General features: G+C 56.3%; 2 protein-coding genes across 3 annotated transcripts in view; both read right to left on the bottom strand.

The window, feature by feature from the left end:
• Positions 1-130: 130 nt before the first annotated feature.
• On the bottom strand, positions 131-8,158 carry CTSH (cathepsin H). Its single transcript, XM_075159645.1, has 12 exons — positions 8,019-8,158; positions 7,823-7,854; positions 7,599-7,704; positions 7,432-7,502; positions 6,849-6,953; positions 6,417-6,503; positions 5,484-5,539; positions 4,254-4,335; positions 4,096-4,164; positions 3,549-3,655; positions 1,591-1,716; positions 131-939 (listed from the first exon to the last, which is right to left on the bottom strand). The coding sequence occupies exons 1-12, from the start codon at positions 8,089-8,091 to the stop codon at positions 864-866; spliced, it is 990 nt and encodes a 329-aa protein (XP_075015746.1). The 5' UTR covers positions 8,092-8,158; the 3' UTR covers positions 131-863.
• Positions 8,159-8,286: 128 nt separating this feature from the next.
• The window catches only part of RASGRF1 (Ras protein specific guanine nucleotide releasing factor 1), a 43,923-nt gene continuing 37,935 nt past the window's right edge, over positions 8,287-14,274 (bottom strand). For both annotated transcript variants that reach the window (XM_075159643.1, XM_075159644.1), the window contains exons 24-27: positions 13,606-13,685; positions 12,389-12,506; positions 11,967-12,035; positions 8,287-9,329 (exon numbers count right to left, since the gene is read on the bottom strand). In XM_075159643.1, coding sequence (XP_075015744.1) covers positions 9,237-9,329; positions 11,967-12,035; positions 12,389-12,506; positions 13,606-13,685 — 360 coding nt within the window. In that variant the 3' untranslated portion in view covers positions 8,287-9,236. The remainder of the gene's footprint in view (positions 9,330-11,966; positions 12,036-12,388; positions 12,507-13,605; positions 13,686-14,274) is intronic.

Genomic DNA, 14,274 nt, shown 5'->3' with positions numbered 1-14,274 from the left:
CGCTCTGAGCCCCCGTCAGACGCCCCCGGGGCCGGATCCTGCGCCACGGTCGGCAAACCAAGACAACGCCGCATCTCCCACGGGTGACCGTGCCGGTAACGCGCAGGGCCGCGGAGAGCACACCACCGCACCGGTGACAAGTCATCTTTATTCAGTCAGTGGCAGGTTTTAGCGTGAAATAACACCCGACAGAAGTGCCCCCTGCTGACACACGGCCGCCTCTCACCATTGCGTAATTACACACCATGAGCAATAAGCTGCTTGCTTTCTTCATTGATTCATAAAAGAAAATCATCCATTTTTTCTCTATTCCCATTAAAATACCCTATTTTTTTAATACAAAAAATACTAAGAACGTTAATGAAAATAGATAAAACATACAAATCACAGCACTCATCTTTCTCTAGAGAAAGGAAAAATCACCTTCAAAGAAAATTTTAAAATCCCTAGAAGTTACATCTGTTGATTCAGAAATGGCCACCTTAAGGAAAGGGTGAGCTTTGTCGGGGCAGCACCTTAAAATCGGGTAACTGCATGGCCTTTCCCCCGTCCCAGCAGCCCCCCGTTGCCGACACCCCCCCAGCAGAGGCGCAGGGCCGCGCCGGGACCGGGCGAGCGAGGCACGAGCACCGCAGCCGGGAGGAGAAGGCCGGAGTCGCGCTCGGCGCAGGAGCACACTTGCTTTTGGCTGGGGAGAGAAGGCACGGGTCTTCCTACTGCAAAAAGCTGTGTGCAAGCCGAGGAATCTGCCTGCAGACTGGTATTTCATCTTGTTCTCACTTTCTTGACTTTAGCATTTGGAATTCGTAAACAATCAGTCGTTCCTCTTCCTATGCCCACTTTCCGCAGCCTGCGCTCTCCTCTTACACCTGAGGAACTGGGTAAGATGCACAAGCAGCAAGACCGCACATATTCTTGCCACGTTCAATAAGGAAGTACCTAAAAAGAGAAAAAAATGTGTATGAGTGAGTGTTCCCTACTCCGGCAGCGTCAGCACAACAGATACCGGTGTAAGGCAACTGCTCTCATTATGTGCAAGCTCCTTTCTCATGCCAGCGCACGGAGGAAATACCTGTGAGAGAGCTGTTACCACCAGTAGTTAGCCAGGCAATGCTATTCCCCGTCCCCCTTATATCACAAACTAGCAGAGTTAGCACCTGACTCTGAAAAATTTCACTTGCAGCTGGAAATACTTGCAGAGCTGGAGTGGAAACTCACTCCCGGCACAACCCGTTCTTCTCTGGCCGTGTAACCATGGAAGAGGCACGGTGCTCTCCTGGCACCAGGCGAACCAGCGCTACGGCGGCTCTGTGCGCGCTGGCCGAGCCCCTGGTGACAACGGCAGGTCTGTTGATCTAAGGGTCTGCTCTAACCAGTCACCCCAGGACTGGTTTTGTAGAGCCATGGCTCCTTCACTGCCGAGGCTGGGATGATTGCCCCTGCCTCTTCCCAGAGTATGAAAGAGCTGCGAAATTTCAGCTTGAGAGGGTAAGGGCGACCTGGGGGCTGATGAGGGTGGGTGGACATGACTGTCCTTTTACCAGGTACAGGGAGACCGTGGTGGGTCCGGCAGCATGGGGACCTCCTTACCCATCCATGCCCCACCGCGGGCCCCAGGAGTTCTTCACAATCCAGTGAGGAGTCCCATTTTCTTCTCCATACCCCACAGCGAGGACAGCGTGGTTCACCTTGTCAGGAGTGTGCTCACATCGTGGGCTGCAAAGAAAAGGAAAAATAATGCAGATTTGTTACATGAAAAACCAGCCTATAATTAATCATGGATTAGCCAGCATTCTTGATTGCAGTCCAACTGCAAAAAGAACTAATGGATATTCTGAACTTCCAGTGGTGGAGAGTAGGGAGGAAAGCCAAGAAAAGGAGATACTGCTCTGTTTTCTCATATCTGAAGTCAGGGTGATAGGCTATATGGACCTTTGATCTGAGCACCTGGTCTGGCCTCTTGTTCAAAATTAACACCAACATTGTCACACAAGAATGAGCTACAATGAAGAAACTGAGCAAATGAATTTTTCCAATGAAAACCAGAAGCTCTCAGTGCATCCCAGTAATGGTTTGTTCTTCCCCAAAGTTCAGGGGTACTGTTCCGCATTTTGCACAGGCAACAGCGAATCCTCAGTCTAAATACACATTTCTTTGTATTTCCTTTGAATTTCCAGCTTTTAAATCGCACTTGATGAAAATTGCTGCCTGTGATATAAAACAACACAACACAAGGTACAAGCTCCCATCTCTAGAGTACCTATTTTTAAACATGGTCAAATTGCAGATAACTAAAAGATCAATAATCCCCACAACAGATTTACTTTTCTTGAATCTGTTAATAGTTGGTCTGGGGAATATAGGCTGAAACCACTGGAGCATCAATTATTCCATACACTCTGACTTTAAATCTACTTTAGACTATAAATCTACAAGATAACTTTGCTTGGCGTGTTCCTCAGACTGGAATCCTATTACAAAGTGTCTTGACCTGCTTTCACAACTTACATCTGCCTGTTGCTGGCAGTTGACTTTGAAATCACTGTCTTTATTGCAACAGCAAAGCCACTTGAATTCGCGGTGCTGCCTGCTCTTTCCCTTGCTGCTCCCTGGGGCAGATCACTCATGCTTAGACTCTTAGTCTTCCCTGCAGTTCTACGTGACTGAGGATTCATTACTCTAAAGTATTTTTCTAGTTCTCTCCAAACATGCACTTTTCCCATTTCTTGCCTAATAGAAATCTATCCTGCCTCAGTTAGCTTCCATAGTCTTTCCAAAATACAATCATCATCCTTCTAAGCAGCTTTTTGCCTTGGCTGTAGAGCTGACACAACACCCGAGACCTTCTCCTGCTAGGTCACTTATGTCTCAGACTAATTTTTCATCTCTGCTACTTTTCTTACAGATCCATCTGCAGAGAGGGATTGGCACGAGGTGCTCAGGGGCCTGCCTGCCCTGCGGAGAACAGCGATGCAGGGACCCCTGCCCTAATAACGCAACCTGCAAATGTACCAGCTCAGGCGTAGGTACACCGCTCACCACCACCCCTCCAAGGTCTAGCACTGGAAGAGCCGCCCGCGTCCCACAGAACCTTACTTTGGTTAGGGCTTACCCTAAGTAAACCAGACACGTTCAGCTGGAACACCTGGGCTGACCCTGCCACCATCCACAGCTCAGACACACACATCAGCCCTGGGACAGGCTTCCCCCAGCTCTGCGGCAGGGCTGCAGGAGGATCTCCCGAGCTCACTGACCCGCTGAGTTTTGTCCAAATACAGTCTGGTCTTCAGCTTGGACTGGCTCCTAGCAGTGAACTGGCTGCAAGCACACTGTTCCCTCTTCCCTGTGCTGTGCTCTCATCCCCCTGGGAAACCAGTATATCAAGGCTCAGTTTACTTATGCTTGCTATTTTCTGTTTAAAAGACAATGCAAGGATGCAGTCCAGTGTCCCTGTGTCCAGTGCCGCAAAGCAGGAGGAATGGGGATGCGAGTGATTCCAGCCCTACACCTTCCCCTCACCCTCACCTCCCAGGTTCAGAAATACTCACTTTGAATAGACTCCTTTTCTGTAGTGCATGAAGTTACCCGTCACCTCAAAGGCAAAGCTCACCGGGTTGTGCTTCCCCACAGCTTCCACCATGCCATCCTCGTCATACTGCAAGAAGAGGATCCCAGGGTCATTTTTCTCCCGACTACACTGGGACCAGTCAGGATCCCCGGACCAGCAGTCAGAGCACAGTGGGGATGGCTAACCCTGGCTTTCTGCTTGCAGACAAGGAAACAAGTGCTGCTCGCATTGAAAGACAAGAACCAAGACTTTCTTACAGTCTGGAGGTGCACCCACTGCGGAAAGCAGGCAGAGACCTACTGCCTGCGTTTTGCCTATAGCACTTCATTGGTGCCATCTTCAGAAAAGGGCGTCAGCGGTGCGCAGGAGAGGAGGAGTGTGCACGCCAGCGGCTCGCTCCACTCCAAAGAGCAAGCAGGCTGCAGCTTGCACTGCAGAGCCTGGCACACCTCGGGGCATCCGAGCACCTTCCAGGTCAGGCTTGGCACAGCCCTGGAAGTTTGGAAACATGACCCTTGCAGCCTTACCTGTGTGATATTGATAACATCCTTGACAAACGCAATAGCCTTCTCTGGCTGGAACTTGCACGTGCCATTCTGTGCAGACAGAAAGGAACTGGTGTTAGACCCTGCTCTGGACCCTGCTCTGCCGCTGCAGAAATGCGTCTGAGCTGCGCTGGAAATACCTCGGCCCGGTACGGGTAGGTGTCCTCCCCCATGAGCCCTTTGTTATACAATATGTATTCGAAGGCTTGGCTTGGCAGGCCCCTGCAAGACAACACAGCCAGAATGCAGATTAATTAGGATGGTAACGCAGCTTCTGCAGAGCAAAGCCACCAACCTTTCCCCGCAGTCCTGCAGACCGTTCCCACAAAGCTTGGGGGAAAGGGAAGGACAGTGTGTATCCCAGACCCTCCAAAGGCATAAACTCCAAGTCTGTTCCTGCAATATCTCCCTGTCTGGGACTCCTGGCCTGGCCCATCACGCTGTTCCTCATCATCCTACACAGGCACGGGAAGACCTCATTTGCCGGGGTGCCTAACCCCCCGGGGGAAAACGCCAACACAGGAGCCCCGAAGGCGCGAAACCGCCTCATCCACACAGCACCAGCCAGCTCAGCTCTGCAGCCTCGCGCACTGAGAGGTGTTTTTCCATGACCTCTGCCCAGCCTGGCCGGGGTCCCCAGCTACACAGCACGGGGGAGGACAAGGGACCCACATCTTCAGCAAGCAGCTGCTCCCTTCCCCGGCCACCTCCGGGGAGCACATCTTGCAGAAGGAAGAAAAGGGGAGCGTGATCAGGGCGTGCTCACAAGGAGAGGACTAAGGAGGAGTCACGAGAAAAAATAAAAAGCACCAAGAGTGGTTTTGCTCAGCTCTCTGAACATTCCTCAGAGACCGCTTATCTTACAGAAAACATAAGTTTTCAGAAAGCTTTATTTTCTGCCTTCTCTAGCAATGCCAGTACGAATTTACCAAGGGGAAGCAGAGGTTTCTGTGGGTTCCTTAAAGCACCATGAGATGCGCATGACCCATGAGCAGAGCAACAGATAAAACTCCCCTTGTTTTCCCTGAGCATGTTAAAGCCTAGCTACGTAGCACCCGTGACTGCGATACCAGAAGACATTGCAACAAAACAAATATCAAAAGAAAAACTAAGAAACAAGAGGAACAACAGAGGTTAGGAAATGCTGGAGATTTAGTGAAACATTCTAACCTCCAGGGAGGGTGAAATTAAAATAAGCAAACCAAACCAAACCAAACCCAAAACTGTTTTCTCTGACACGTCTCAGCCAAGGGGAAACAAAAACCATTCCAAGATCTGGAGGGATCCCAACACTGTATCTTGAGGAAGGCTGTCAATTGTGGAACATAAGATGCTCTTATTTCTATTCTTTATTACTTTATATTACTTACCCACTGCAGCCATGGTTGTTAAAAGCTTGAGCGCAATCAACTAACTGTTGTTCCGCCTACGGAAAAGTTTTTTAAGTCAGTGTATATTCAACACCTTCATTTGGAATAAGTGAGACAAAATGCAACCCGCGCGGCAGGCAACCGAGGAGCGCTGGTTTTACCCGTGCAGCTGGCTGTTCACCCGCTGCGAGCAGGAATCACCCAGCTGAACGGCTCCACGTCCCGAGGAGCAGGACGAGGAGGACGGGGAGCCGACAGCCCAGGATGCTCCGGCTGCAAGAGGCATTCCTCCTCATGCCTGCCAGGGCACCGTCCCACCCGTGGGAGCGCTGGCTGAGATCTCTTTCAAAGGTCAAGTTTGTTTTTAACACTTACACCGTACCCTCAGCTATTCTGGTAAGTCATATAAACGGCTACTGTCTTTCTGGTTCTTCAAGAATATAAATCGTCTAAGAGTTTAAAAATAAACAGTCTCACAACGTGTTGCTTGCAGCAAGCTGTTTTACAGCAAGGAGCTCCTGCCGGCTGGCAGCACCAGACACGGCTCTAGCTGACCACGCCTGCTCCCAGCGGCAGGGACCCGTTAGCCTCCGGCCCCTCCGGTTTTGTCCTGCTCCGAAAAGGGCCCTGCCAAGCCCAGGGCAGCGGGACACTCGGACTCCGAGAGGGGACAGGCACAGCCTCGGGCAGAGAGAGCTCCCGGCCACGCTGCCCCGCGCCTCCCCCAGCAGTTCTGCTCGGCTTGCAAAGAGCTGCAAGGGGTCTGCAGGGCTGGGGGTGCCTGCCACAGCCGCACACAGCGACGTACAGCCGGACTTGGAAGAAGCAGCCAGTGGCTGTCCCGGACGGGAGCAGGCTGGCCCCGCCGGCAGCCCCGGTGGATAACCAGAGGCAGGACTTGCCATCAGTGCACAGGAAAGGAAAATCTCTTACCAGAGAGAGGAGCTTTCCCGTCGCAATAGCAATAGCAGACTCCAAACACCCCGTGGTGGAAAAGGTCCAGCAGCTCCCACAGGGACCCTGCATCAGGAGCCAGAGAGGAAACAGTCCATAATGTGCCGCGGGGTCACTGGCCTCCCCGAAACGCCAGGGCCGGGGCAGAAGGGCACGCCAGGAGCACAGCGCTTCCCCTCCCCGCCAGCAGCTGGGCTTCGCCTTCTGCTTGGCCCCTGCCTGAGGGCCCACGGCCTCCCCCTGCCCCAGGCGACCATCGCCCCAGCCATGGAGGGGCTCCTGGGGGAGCCTGCTTCCCTGTGGGCACGCACACCCCAGCACTCTTCCTCCTGGCACGGTGCCCTTGCCTGCAGCGGTTAGCCCCTCTCTCGGCCTGCTCTTGGTGCGTCACCGATGACACACACTCCTCACCTGGTTTTTCACGGGCGTCACGTAATTTCCCTTCTTCCTCCAGTCGATGGAGTCGGGATACAGCCCGGAGCTGCGCAGGAAATTCCCCTTCGTGGCTGAGCAGTTCTGCAAGCGAGGTGAGAGGGCTGTGGCAAGCCACCGTGCTGGGGGACGGTGGCCCATGGACGGCTGCCCTCCTCGGGGTGGAGGGAGAGCCCTGGCAGAGCACTGCCAGCCTGCACCCCGGGTGCCGGTGCCCGAGCTGCTCAGGGAGCTCCTAACTCCACCAACAGCCGGGATCAGGCCTTAACTCTACCCATAAAAATACAGATCAACCTGCAAAACTGAAAGCAGAAGTGACAATTTGGCTAGAGCCAGGGTCAAGACGGAGAGGTGGCTGGAAGCCGGGGGGTAGGGGATGGGGGGTTCACCTCGCTCTTACCCAGGCTCTGGCTCCGGCGGGAGAGGGCACTGCACTTAGCAAAGTGGATTTCGGGCAGCACAGCGGTGGGGTGCCGACCCACGCGTGGGTGCAGCATGGCACAGAGCCCCCCCGTCCTGCCGGACCCCCTCCTCCCCGCCCGGGCGCGTTCCCGTGACTTACCTGGGGCTCTCTCCACAGGTACAATTTTTTAAATTCAGCGAAGGTCAGATCTGAAAACTGGTTCAGACTCACTAGAAGGAGGAGGAAACGGGAACGTTTTGCTCACTCAGGATCGGCGACCAAAGCGGGAGCAAGAGCGGGCCGGGGGCCGGGGAAGCGGCTCCTACTCTGGAAGCTGTGGTTGCCGGCGTTGTGCTCGTCGATCTGCCTCTTGTTGCCGAGGAAGATGCGCAGCCTGCGGGGGTACTCGCCCGGGCCGTACTGCCGGTTGTTCTGCGAGGGCAGAGCCCGTCAGCCGCGCGCCGAGATCCCGCCGCTCCCGAGGGGTCCCCGAGCCCCGGCCCGGCCCTTCCCACCGCGGCCCGCAGCGGAGGCGCCCCCGGAGCCTTACCTGCAGCATCCAGGCCTTGAACTGCAGCTCCTCTGCGGGAGAGAGCGGGGGGGTGTCAGCGGCTCCCCCGGCTCGGCTCGGCTCCCCCGCCGCCTCCCCGGCCCAGCCGCGGGCCCCGGCCCGGAGAGCGCCCGGGGCGGCCAGCCGAGCCAAGCCGAGCCGAGCCCCCCCCCGCGCCCTCCCGGTGCCCCTTTACCTTCGGCGGAGGGCGCCCAGGCGGCGGCGGGCCCCAGGAGCGCGGCCGCAGCCAGCAGCACGGCCCAGCCCATGTCCGTGCCGTGCCGGGCCGAGCCGCGCCGAACCGAGCCGAACGGGGCCGAGCCTCCGCCGGAGGGGCGGGGCAGTAGGCGGGGCAGGGGCGGGGCAGTAGGCGGGGCAGTCCCGCCGCGGGGCGGCCCGTCCCCGCGGGGGAGGTGGCCGATGTCGACTTTGGCCCGCCGATAAAAACATCGCAAGTCCCGGTTCACCCTGAGATAGAATAGATTTATTAGCAAGAGGTAATCAGGAAACATATATTTTTACAAAAAATGGAAATATTTTTCCAAACAAGCTGTAAGTTGAAATAGTTTTAGGGCTTGAAAGAGAATTCTCATACCACGAGGTATTGCTTACAGCAAAAGTGTTCTGGTTGTTAGAGTGGAGCATGCCTGCCACTGTAAAGTTAAACTGTGTTTATATACTGTACAATGTAAAAAATACATGGTAATATTCACAGAATAAGCACTACATTACTATATTCCTGCTAGAAGGTGGTTAGACAGGATTACAGTATATGTAATAAAAACACTCGGTCATCTTTTTCTAATTCTACATCATGTTACTCATAGTAGTCACAAGGTATACGGATCTATAGCATATCAACAGAAGCTTGTCATGAGCCGTACGCAGCGAGGAGAGTCAAAGGGACGTTTCCATCTTCCCGACGTAGGAGGGACCGGGGGCAGCGGCCGAGAGGCCCCCCAGCGCCGGGCCAGCGCAGGGGGTGGCACACAGAGAGAGGGCAGCTTCGCACGGAGGGATGAACTTTAATGTGTTCCCTTCCCTTGCCTTACAGAGTTTGCCCAGGGATGTTACTGCCGGTACCGTCTGAGCAAGAGCCGCTCCATGCTGCCCAAGAGCCTCGTGGGAACACAGGGGTTCACCTGCCCGACCGCCAGCCCCCTCGAGAAGAACAAATGACAAAAATAACATCATTGAAAAGAAACCGGGACTCCAGCAAAGTGTTGATGCATGAAACCTTAAACGATGCGGGAAATCCTATGCGAGGTCTACTGCGGCCTAAGAACGAGGGGGGTGGTTTGCTTGGAGAAGCACATACGTGGAAGTCACTCCAGGGCGTCCACCAGAAACAAACAGATATATACAATATGGTATAGCGTGTGTACACGAGCAGCCGCCAGCCACTGCTCCGGGCTCAAGAAGGCAGTTTGGGCTCTATTCGCAGAGAAGCTTCGTAAAGGGTTTCTTCGTCCATCACAAACGACTGGTCCAGCAGGTACTGCGTCACCTGGAACAATGAGAGCCAAACCGTTAACAGGGAGGACTCACCTCTGCTGCAGCCGACGATAAATGCTGAAATTAGGAAATGATAAAAGCTGGAGCAGTAAACAACGAGTCGCAGAGAAGTGCCTGCAGTTCCTGCCAACTGACACAGGCATTGCACATGCTTATCTCATCCCAGGATTGCAAAGTCTTGCCTAGTCCTCAGCTGCTCTTCTGTTTTTCGTGCTTAGTTTTCCTCTCTGGTACTATTTTATCAGCCACAAAGTTCTCTCCTGTCGAAAACACAAAATCCTGGTAATTAAGGCATCGTGTAAGTGGGGAACAACCTTCTTGCTGCAGGAATGCTGCTGACAGGGCAGGACATCTGCTCCGGTGCTAGCAGAAAATCTGCTCACAATTCCTGGAAGATTTTTCCCAAATTACTTTTTGGCCTCATTAGCAGTGTGGCGTGTGCAGCTGATGCCGAAGACGGGCACAGCCCATGCCGGGGCAAGGTGCTGCGCATGGGGTTCAGAGCCGGCCGGCGCGAGGAGCAGCTGGCAGCAGAGCCTCTGCCCAGGAAGCGCCGGCAGCACGGATGGGGCTTCACCCCATCACCCACAGGAGCGTCCGGGAGCTCCTGTGCATCTGTATCCCACCTCTGCAGGGAGACCACGCATGGCACCACCTGCACTGCCCTTCCCTGCTGCACTTGGCGTTGGCTGTTTTCAGCCAGGCTTCTCAGGGCAGTGGGCGGCTTTTGCAGATGCTGATCTTCCTGAGCAGGAGAGGCCGGGAGGAGGCAGGGGCTACCGGGGGTGCCCAGCTGGGAAAAGGCTGCGGCATAAGCCCAGCCCCGGGCAGGTACGGATGGCGCGGGAGGCAGGGCTGGGGCTGCCCGGCGCTGCAGAGGATAAAATCAGAGCCCGCGTCTCCCCGACCTGTGCCAGCCCAGCCAGGGGTCATGGTCCAGAGGGACTGGGGCTGCTCCTGCTACCACACATGGAAACTGGTGTCATCAGAGGGCGGTTTGGTCCAGCCTGGTCACCAACAATGCGGCAGCCAGGGCACCGGGCAGATTCGGCAGCCGCCTTTGGGGCAGCAGCACTGATTTGGGAGGGTTTGCTGTTTCTGGAGAACAGCAGTGCCGGAGACAGCAGAAACCCCCACAGCAACCAGCCCAGTTCCGGGGCGGCTCTGCGGTGCTGCGGCAGAGGAAGTGCGAGGGCGGCTGAGACCTTTCATCTCATCACACATGTGGGGGCCACCACGAGGCGGAGGCCACCCAGCACCAGGCTGCAGGGAGGATGGGACATGCTCTGCTCCCAGCCTGCACCCCCAGCCTGGGGAGGGGGATGCTGCCCCAGAACAGCTATTTCTCAGCATCTCCAGGGTGGGCTCTGCAGGTGCTGGGATAACTCAGCTGCAGGCAGGTTGCTGGGAGCGACCCACGGGGGGCCCGGGGGAACGCAGAGTCTGGCCCTGCTCCGTGCAAAGCCTGCTGCAGGAAAAGGGGGGCACTGAGGGAGGGGCAGCCTCTGCGCCATGGCCCGGCTGTGCAGGCAAGGAGCAGTGCATGCATTTTAGAAACACACAGAACAACCCCAGGAGCACTATGGCCACCCGCCACACTGTCTGCCCTGCCCGACGGCTGTCGCATCCGGGCACAGCTGCTGTCTACAGCAACGCCTCTGCTGCAGCATCCTGGGGGAGGCATGGGGGAGCCTTTGTGGCCCCTGCAGCCTCCCTCTGTCCCCTGCACCGCTGCTGGCAGCCTCCAGCAAGGCACAGGCACTGCTCCCGGTGCAGAGGCACCAGCCGCGCTCCTGCTGCAGCGGTCAGGCAGCAAAGGGCAAGGGAGTGCCCGGTGCGAGGGCAGCGGTCCCAGGAGCCACCGACACTTGTCACTCATTCCCATGGAAGGGCCCCACGGATGGGGAAAGATACAGCTTCTCGTTCAACCTCCAGGTAAAACACGAGCTCTGGCTGAGTTCAAGTCGTGGAGCTGCTCTCCCGCAGGACGGGGACCTCCGCAGCAAGATCTGCGCTCTCGCAGCACACAGGTCTCTGCCTCGGCCGACGTTTGCCCGAAAGCAGCTCACAGCAGAGGACAGCTCTGTCCCCAGTGCCCACCCGCTCCCCGGGAGCCCTTCCAGGCTGCTCCCTTGCCGCACTGCCCGACCATGGCCACGCTCCAGCCCCAACTCAGCAAGACCATGCCGGGCTGCTGCCCCCGGTGCCCGCGGCTTGCAAAAGAACCAGAGTGAAACGGCAGTGCTGTTTGCTGGGAAGAAATGGCAGCAAAGCTAGAGACAGGCAGGGACAGCACTGACTTGTTCTGGCCGAGGCCTGGATGGCGGGAAGCTGCATCCTTTTGCTCTGCCAGCAATGCTGCGTGGGCATTTTATGGTTTGCGTGGCACGAGAGGCACCAGAGCAGGGAGGTCGCTAGCTGTCTCCCGTGCCTGTCCCCCTCTGTTATGCCTCGCCTGAGACAAGCCCCCCCACCTGCACTGGTTCTGCTAGCATTTTGGTGTTAAACTTCTTACAGAAGCATCATATCTTCCCCGAAGGAGCTGCCAGAAATTGAAGGCTGCTCAGATGCTGCAATTGGAGTGGGAGACGAGGAGAGGGAGTGCATGGCTCTCGGCACAAGACCGTACCTTAGGCTGGTGCTCAATCTTGTAGGAGGTTTGCTGGAACTGGCGGATCTCTCTTATGATGTGCGAAATCTGTCCACGAGATAAAACACAAAGGCTGTTTACAGCACAATCACCACTGGCACCGCGTCCCAGCACCTGGGGGGGTGACAGGCAGCCGGTGGAGCGCACTCCATCCGCACCTTTCAACCACAGCACGATGCAAAGGGCTTTTTTGTTTCTACCAGACACATCTCTCACCAGGGACAACCCCGGCTGCGCGTGTGTGTGCAGGGGGACATACGTGGCCGCCTGGTGCTGTGCGGATGACGGCCGGCTGCGGGGGTGCATGGGGTGGGCACAGACCTGGCCAGCACCACGGCACTGAGCCGCATCGCTCCAACCTGGCCCCCGCACGCCCACCGCAGCGGGGCTGGGAGACTCACCATCCTCATTTTGGAGAAGTTCACCAAGCCGTCCTCCGTGTAATTTGGGGTGCCCTCCTCGATGAATGCCAGGTCGGTCAGGTACATTCCCAGGTAGGGGACGCACGGAGGGTCACAACTTTGGGAGCAAACCAGAAACAAATAAGAAAGAAAACTGCCTTACTTGGGGGCTTTGGAGCAGGGAGGAGGGTGGGAGTCCACAGTTAGGAGAATTTGAAGGATTCTCTCTAATATATGGAAACCCTAGAAGGAAGGCTGCTGGTCTCCTGGGCCTCATCCTGCAGCCGCCACCCCTGCAGGCAGGGCAGGACAGACATGAGCTGTGGCTGTGCCCCACACGAAGCCGCTGGCTGCAGGAGGTGAGTCGGGGGCAGCTTCAGCAGAGGGTCGGAAAGACCTTTCAAAGCTTCCTCTGCCAGCCTTGGCCCCCGCAGCCAGCGAGACCCTCGCCGAGAGCCGAGGGCAGTGCAGGTGCTGGGCTTGCCCCCCACCCTTCACCCCGCACCCCAGCCCAGTCCCCCGAGGAGGATCGCCGTGTGCTGCTGATGGGACACAGCCCACGGGTGTCTGCCGTGCATGGTGACACGCAAGCCCGTGGGGATGCACCAGCTCCAGGGCAGCTCAGCACCCTGCTCCCCACGCACCCACGGCACCAGGCTCCTCAGCTGTGGAATCAAGCGAACACCAAGTAACGACGATTTGGGGAACCCGAGCGCTGGCAGAGAAGCCCGATGCCACCTCTGGCAGGGTGCGGGCTGGCTGCTATTGCAGCACCGCCAGCTCTCTGCTGCGCAGTGCTCTCGCTTGGGAGCCACCCCGGTGTGCTGAAGTAACATGCACTGGCTGGTGGGAAACTGTAGTTCAATATGGTACATTTTGGGGTTTAAACTATGAGTCTGTAAGGGGAGGGTGGGCGGAAAAGTTTCCGGGTGCCTGGCAGTGATTTCCCCCTTTGCAATCCCTTTTCTTCACATCTTTCCACACCGCTGCTCAAAGGAGCAGCTCATTACTCGGGACAGCTCTGCAAGTCACTGCCCTGTGCCTGCTGAACAAGATGTGCATTAGCGCAGGCTCTGGAATGATCTTGCGAGCAAAGCCCCAGCCCACAGCGCGGGAGCCAGGGTGGGATCCAGGTCCCCCGGCACCGCGGGGGCCCCGGGCCGGCTGTCAGCAGCCCCCTCGCAGCAGCAGCTGCAGGAGAATCGTCGTTCACTCACTTTTTCAGTGCCTCCCTCAGGTTCTTGAACCTGCCCTCCGACGACACCAGCTTTTGTAGCTTATCGATCAGAGCCTTCGTCTGCAAGAAACGCAAAGTGTCGCCTGGAGAAGGCCCTGGAAGAAACCCCCATCCCCGCCGCGGGGGGGGTGAAGCCTGCGGAGCTGCAGGGTCGCTCCCATCCCGCCCTGCCCGCAGCAGCCACCGAGGCACGTGACCCCCTGCGGCTGCCTGACGCCTTTGCAGGTACAAATTCTGCGCTGGCCATTACACCCGGCTCCTGGTGACGCCAGAGGAGCTGAGCAAGCACTTGAAAGCAAAGTTCCTCCAACATATGATAAAGACAGGCTATGCACTTGCTTCCTTCCCCTGCCTCCCACCTTTGCCTTCGCCAGTGCCTGTTTTAATTAACAGGTTTATCACTTTGTGGGAAAGACGACAGTGTTTCAGATTCAGAGGAGCCCACACAGCGGTTCTGGCTCGGCAGCCCCTGAACTCCGTCAGGCTCTGCGCCGTGCAGGTACAAGCTATTTCTGTACCAAGTACCTCAACACAAGAATTCATTTTGCTCATGCATAATTGGTCAGAGAAGCCCAGAAAACCAGTTTAAAGAAGCATCTGTGTGTGTGCATACAGCTATGACGACTCTTCAGAAAAGGTTTCTTTAGCT

The sequence above is a fragment of the Calonectris borealis genome, chromosome 11 (genome assembly GCF_964195595.1).
Source record: "Calonectris borealis chromosome 11, bCalBor7.hap1.2, whole genome shotgun sequence".
Taxonomy (NCBI): Eukaryota; Metazoa; Chordata; class Aves; order Procellariiformes; family Procellariidae; genus Calonectris; species Calonectris borealis.
Note: the sequence above shows the minus strand (reverse complement) of the source record. Positions and strands in the feature narration are given on the sequence as shown.

What these genes read in the sequence shown, in the direction of transcription:
- CTSH (XM_075159645.1), bottom strand. Translation starts at nt 8,091, where the DNA reads ATGGGCTGGGCCGTGCTGCTGGCTGCGGCCGCGCTCCTGGGGCCCGCC. An exon ending in ACCTGTGGAGAGAGCCCCAG is followed by an intron (nt 6,954 to 7,431) that starts GTAAGTCACGGG and finishes CCTCGCTTGCAG; the next exon opens with AACTGCTCAGCCACGAAGGG. An exon ending in TGACGCCCGTGAAAAACCAG is followed by an intron (nt 6,504 to 6,848) that starts GTGAGGAGTGTG and finishes CTCCTGATGCAG; the next exon opens with GGTCCCTGTGGGAGCTGCTG.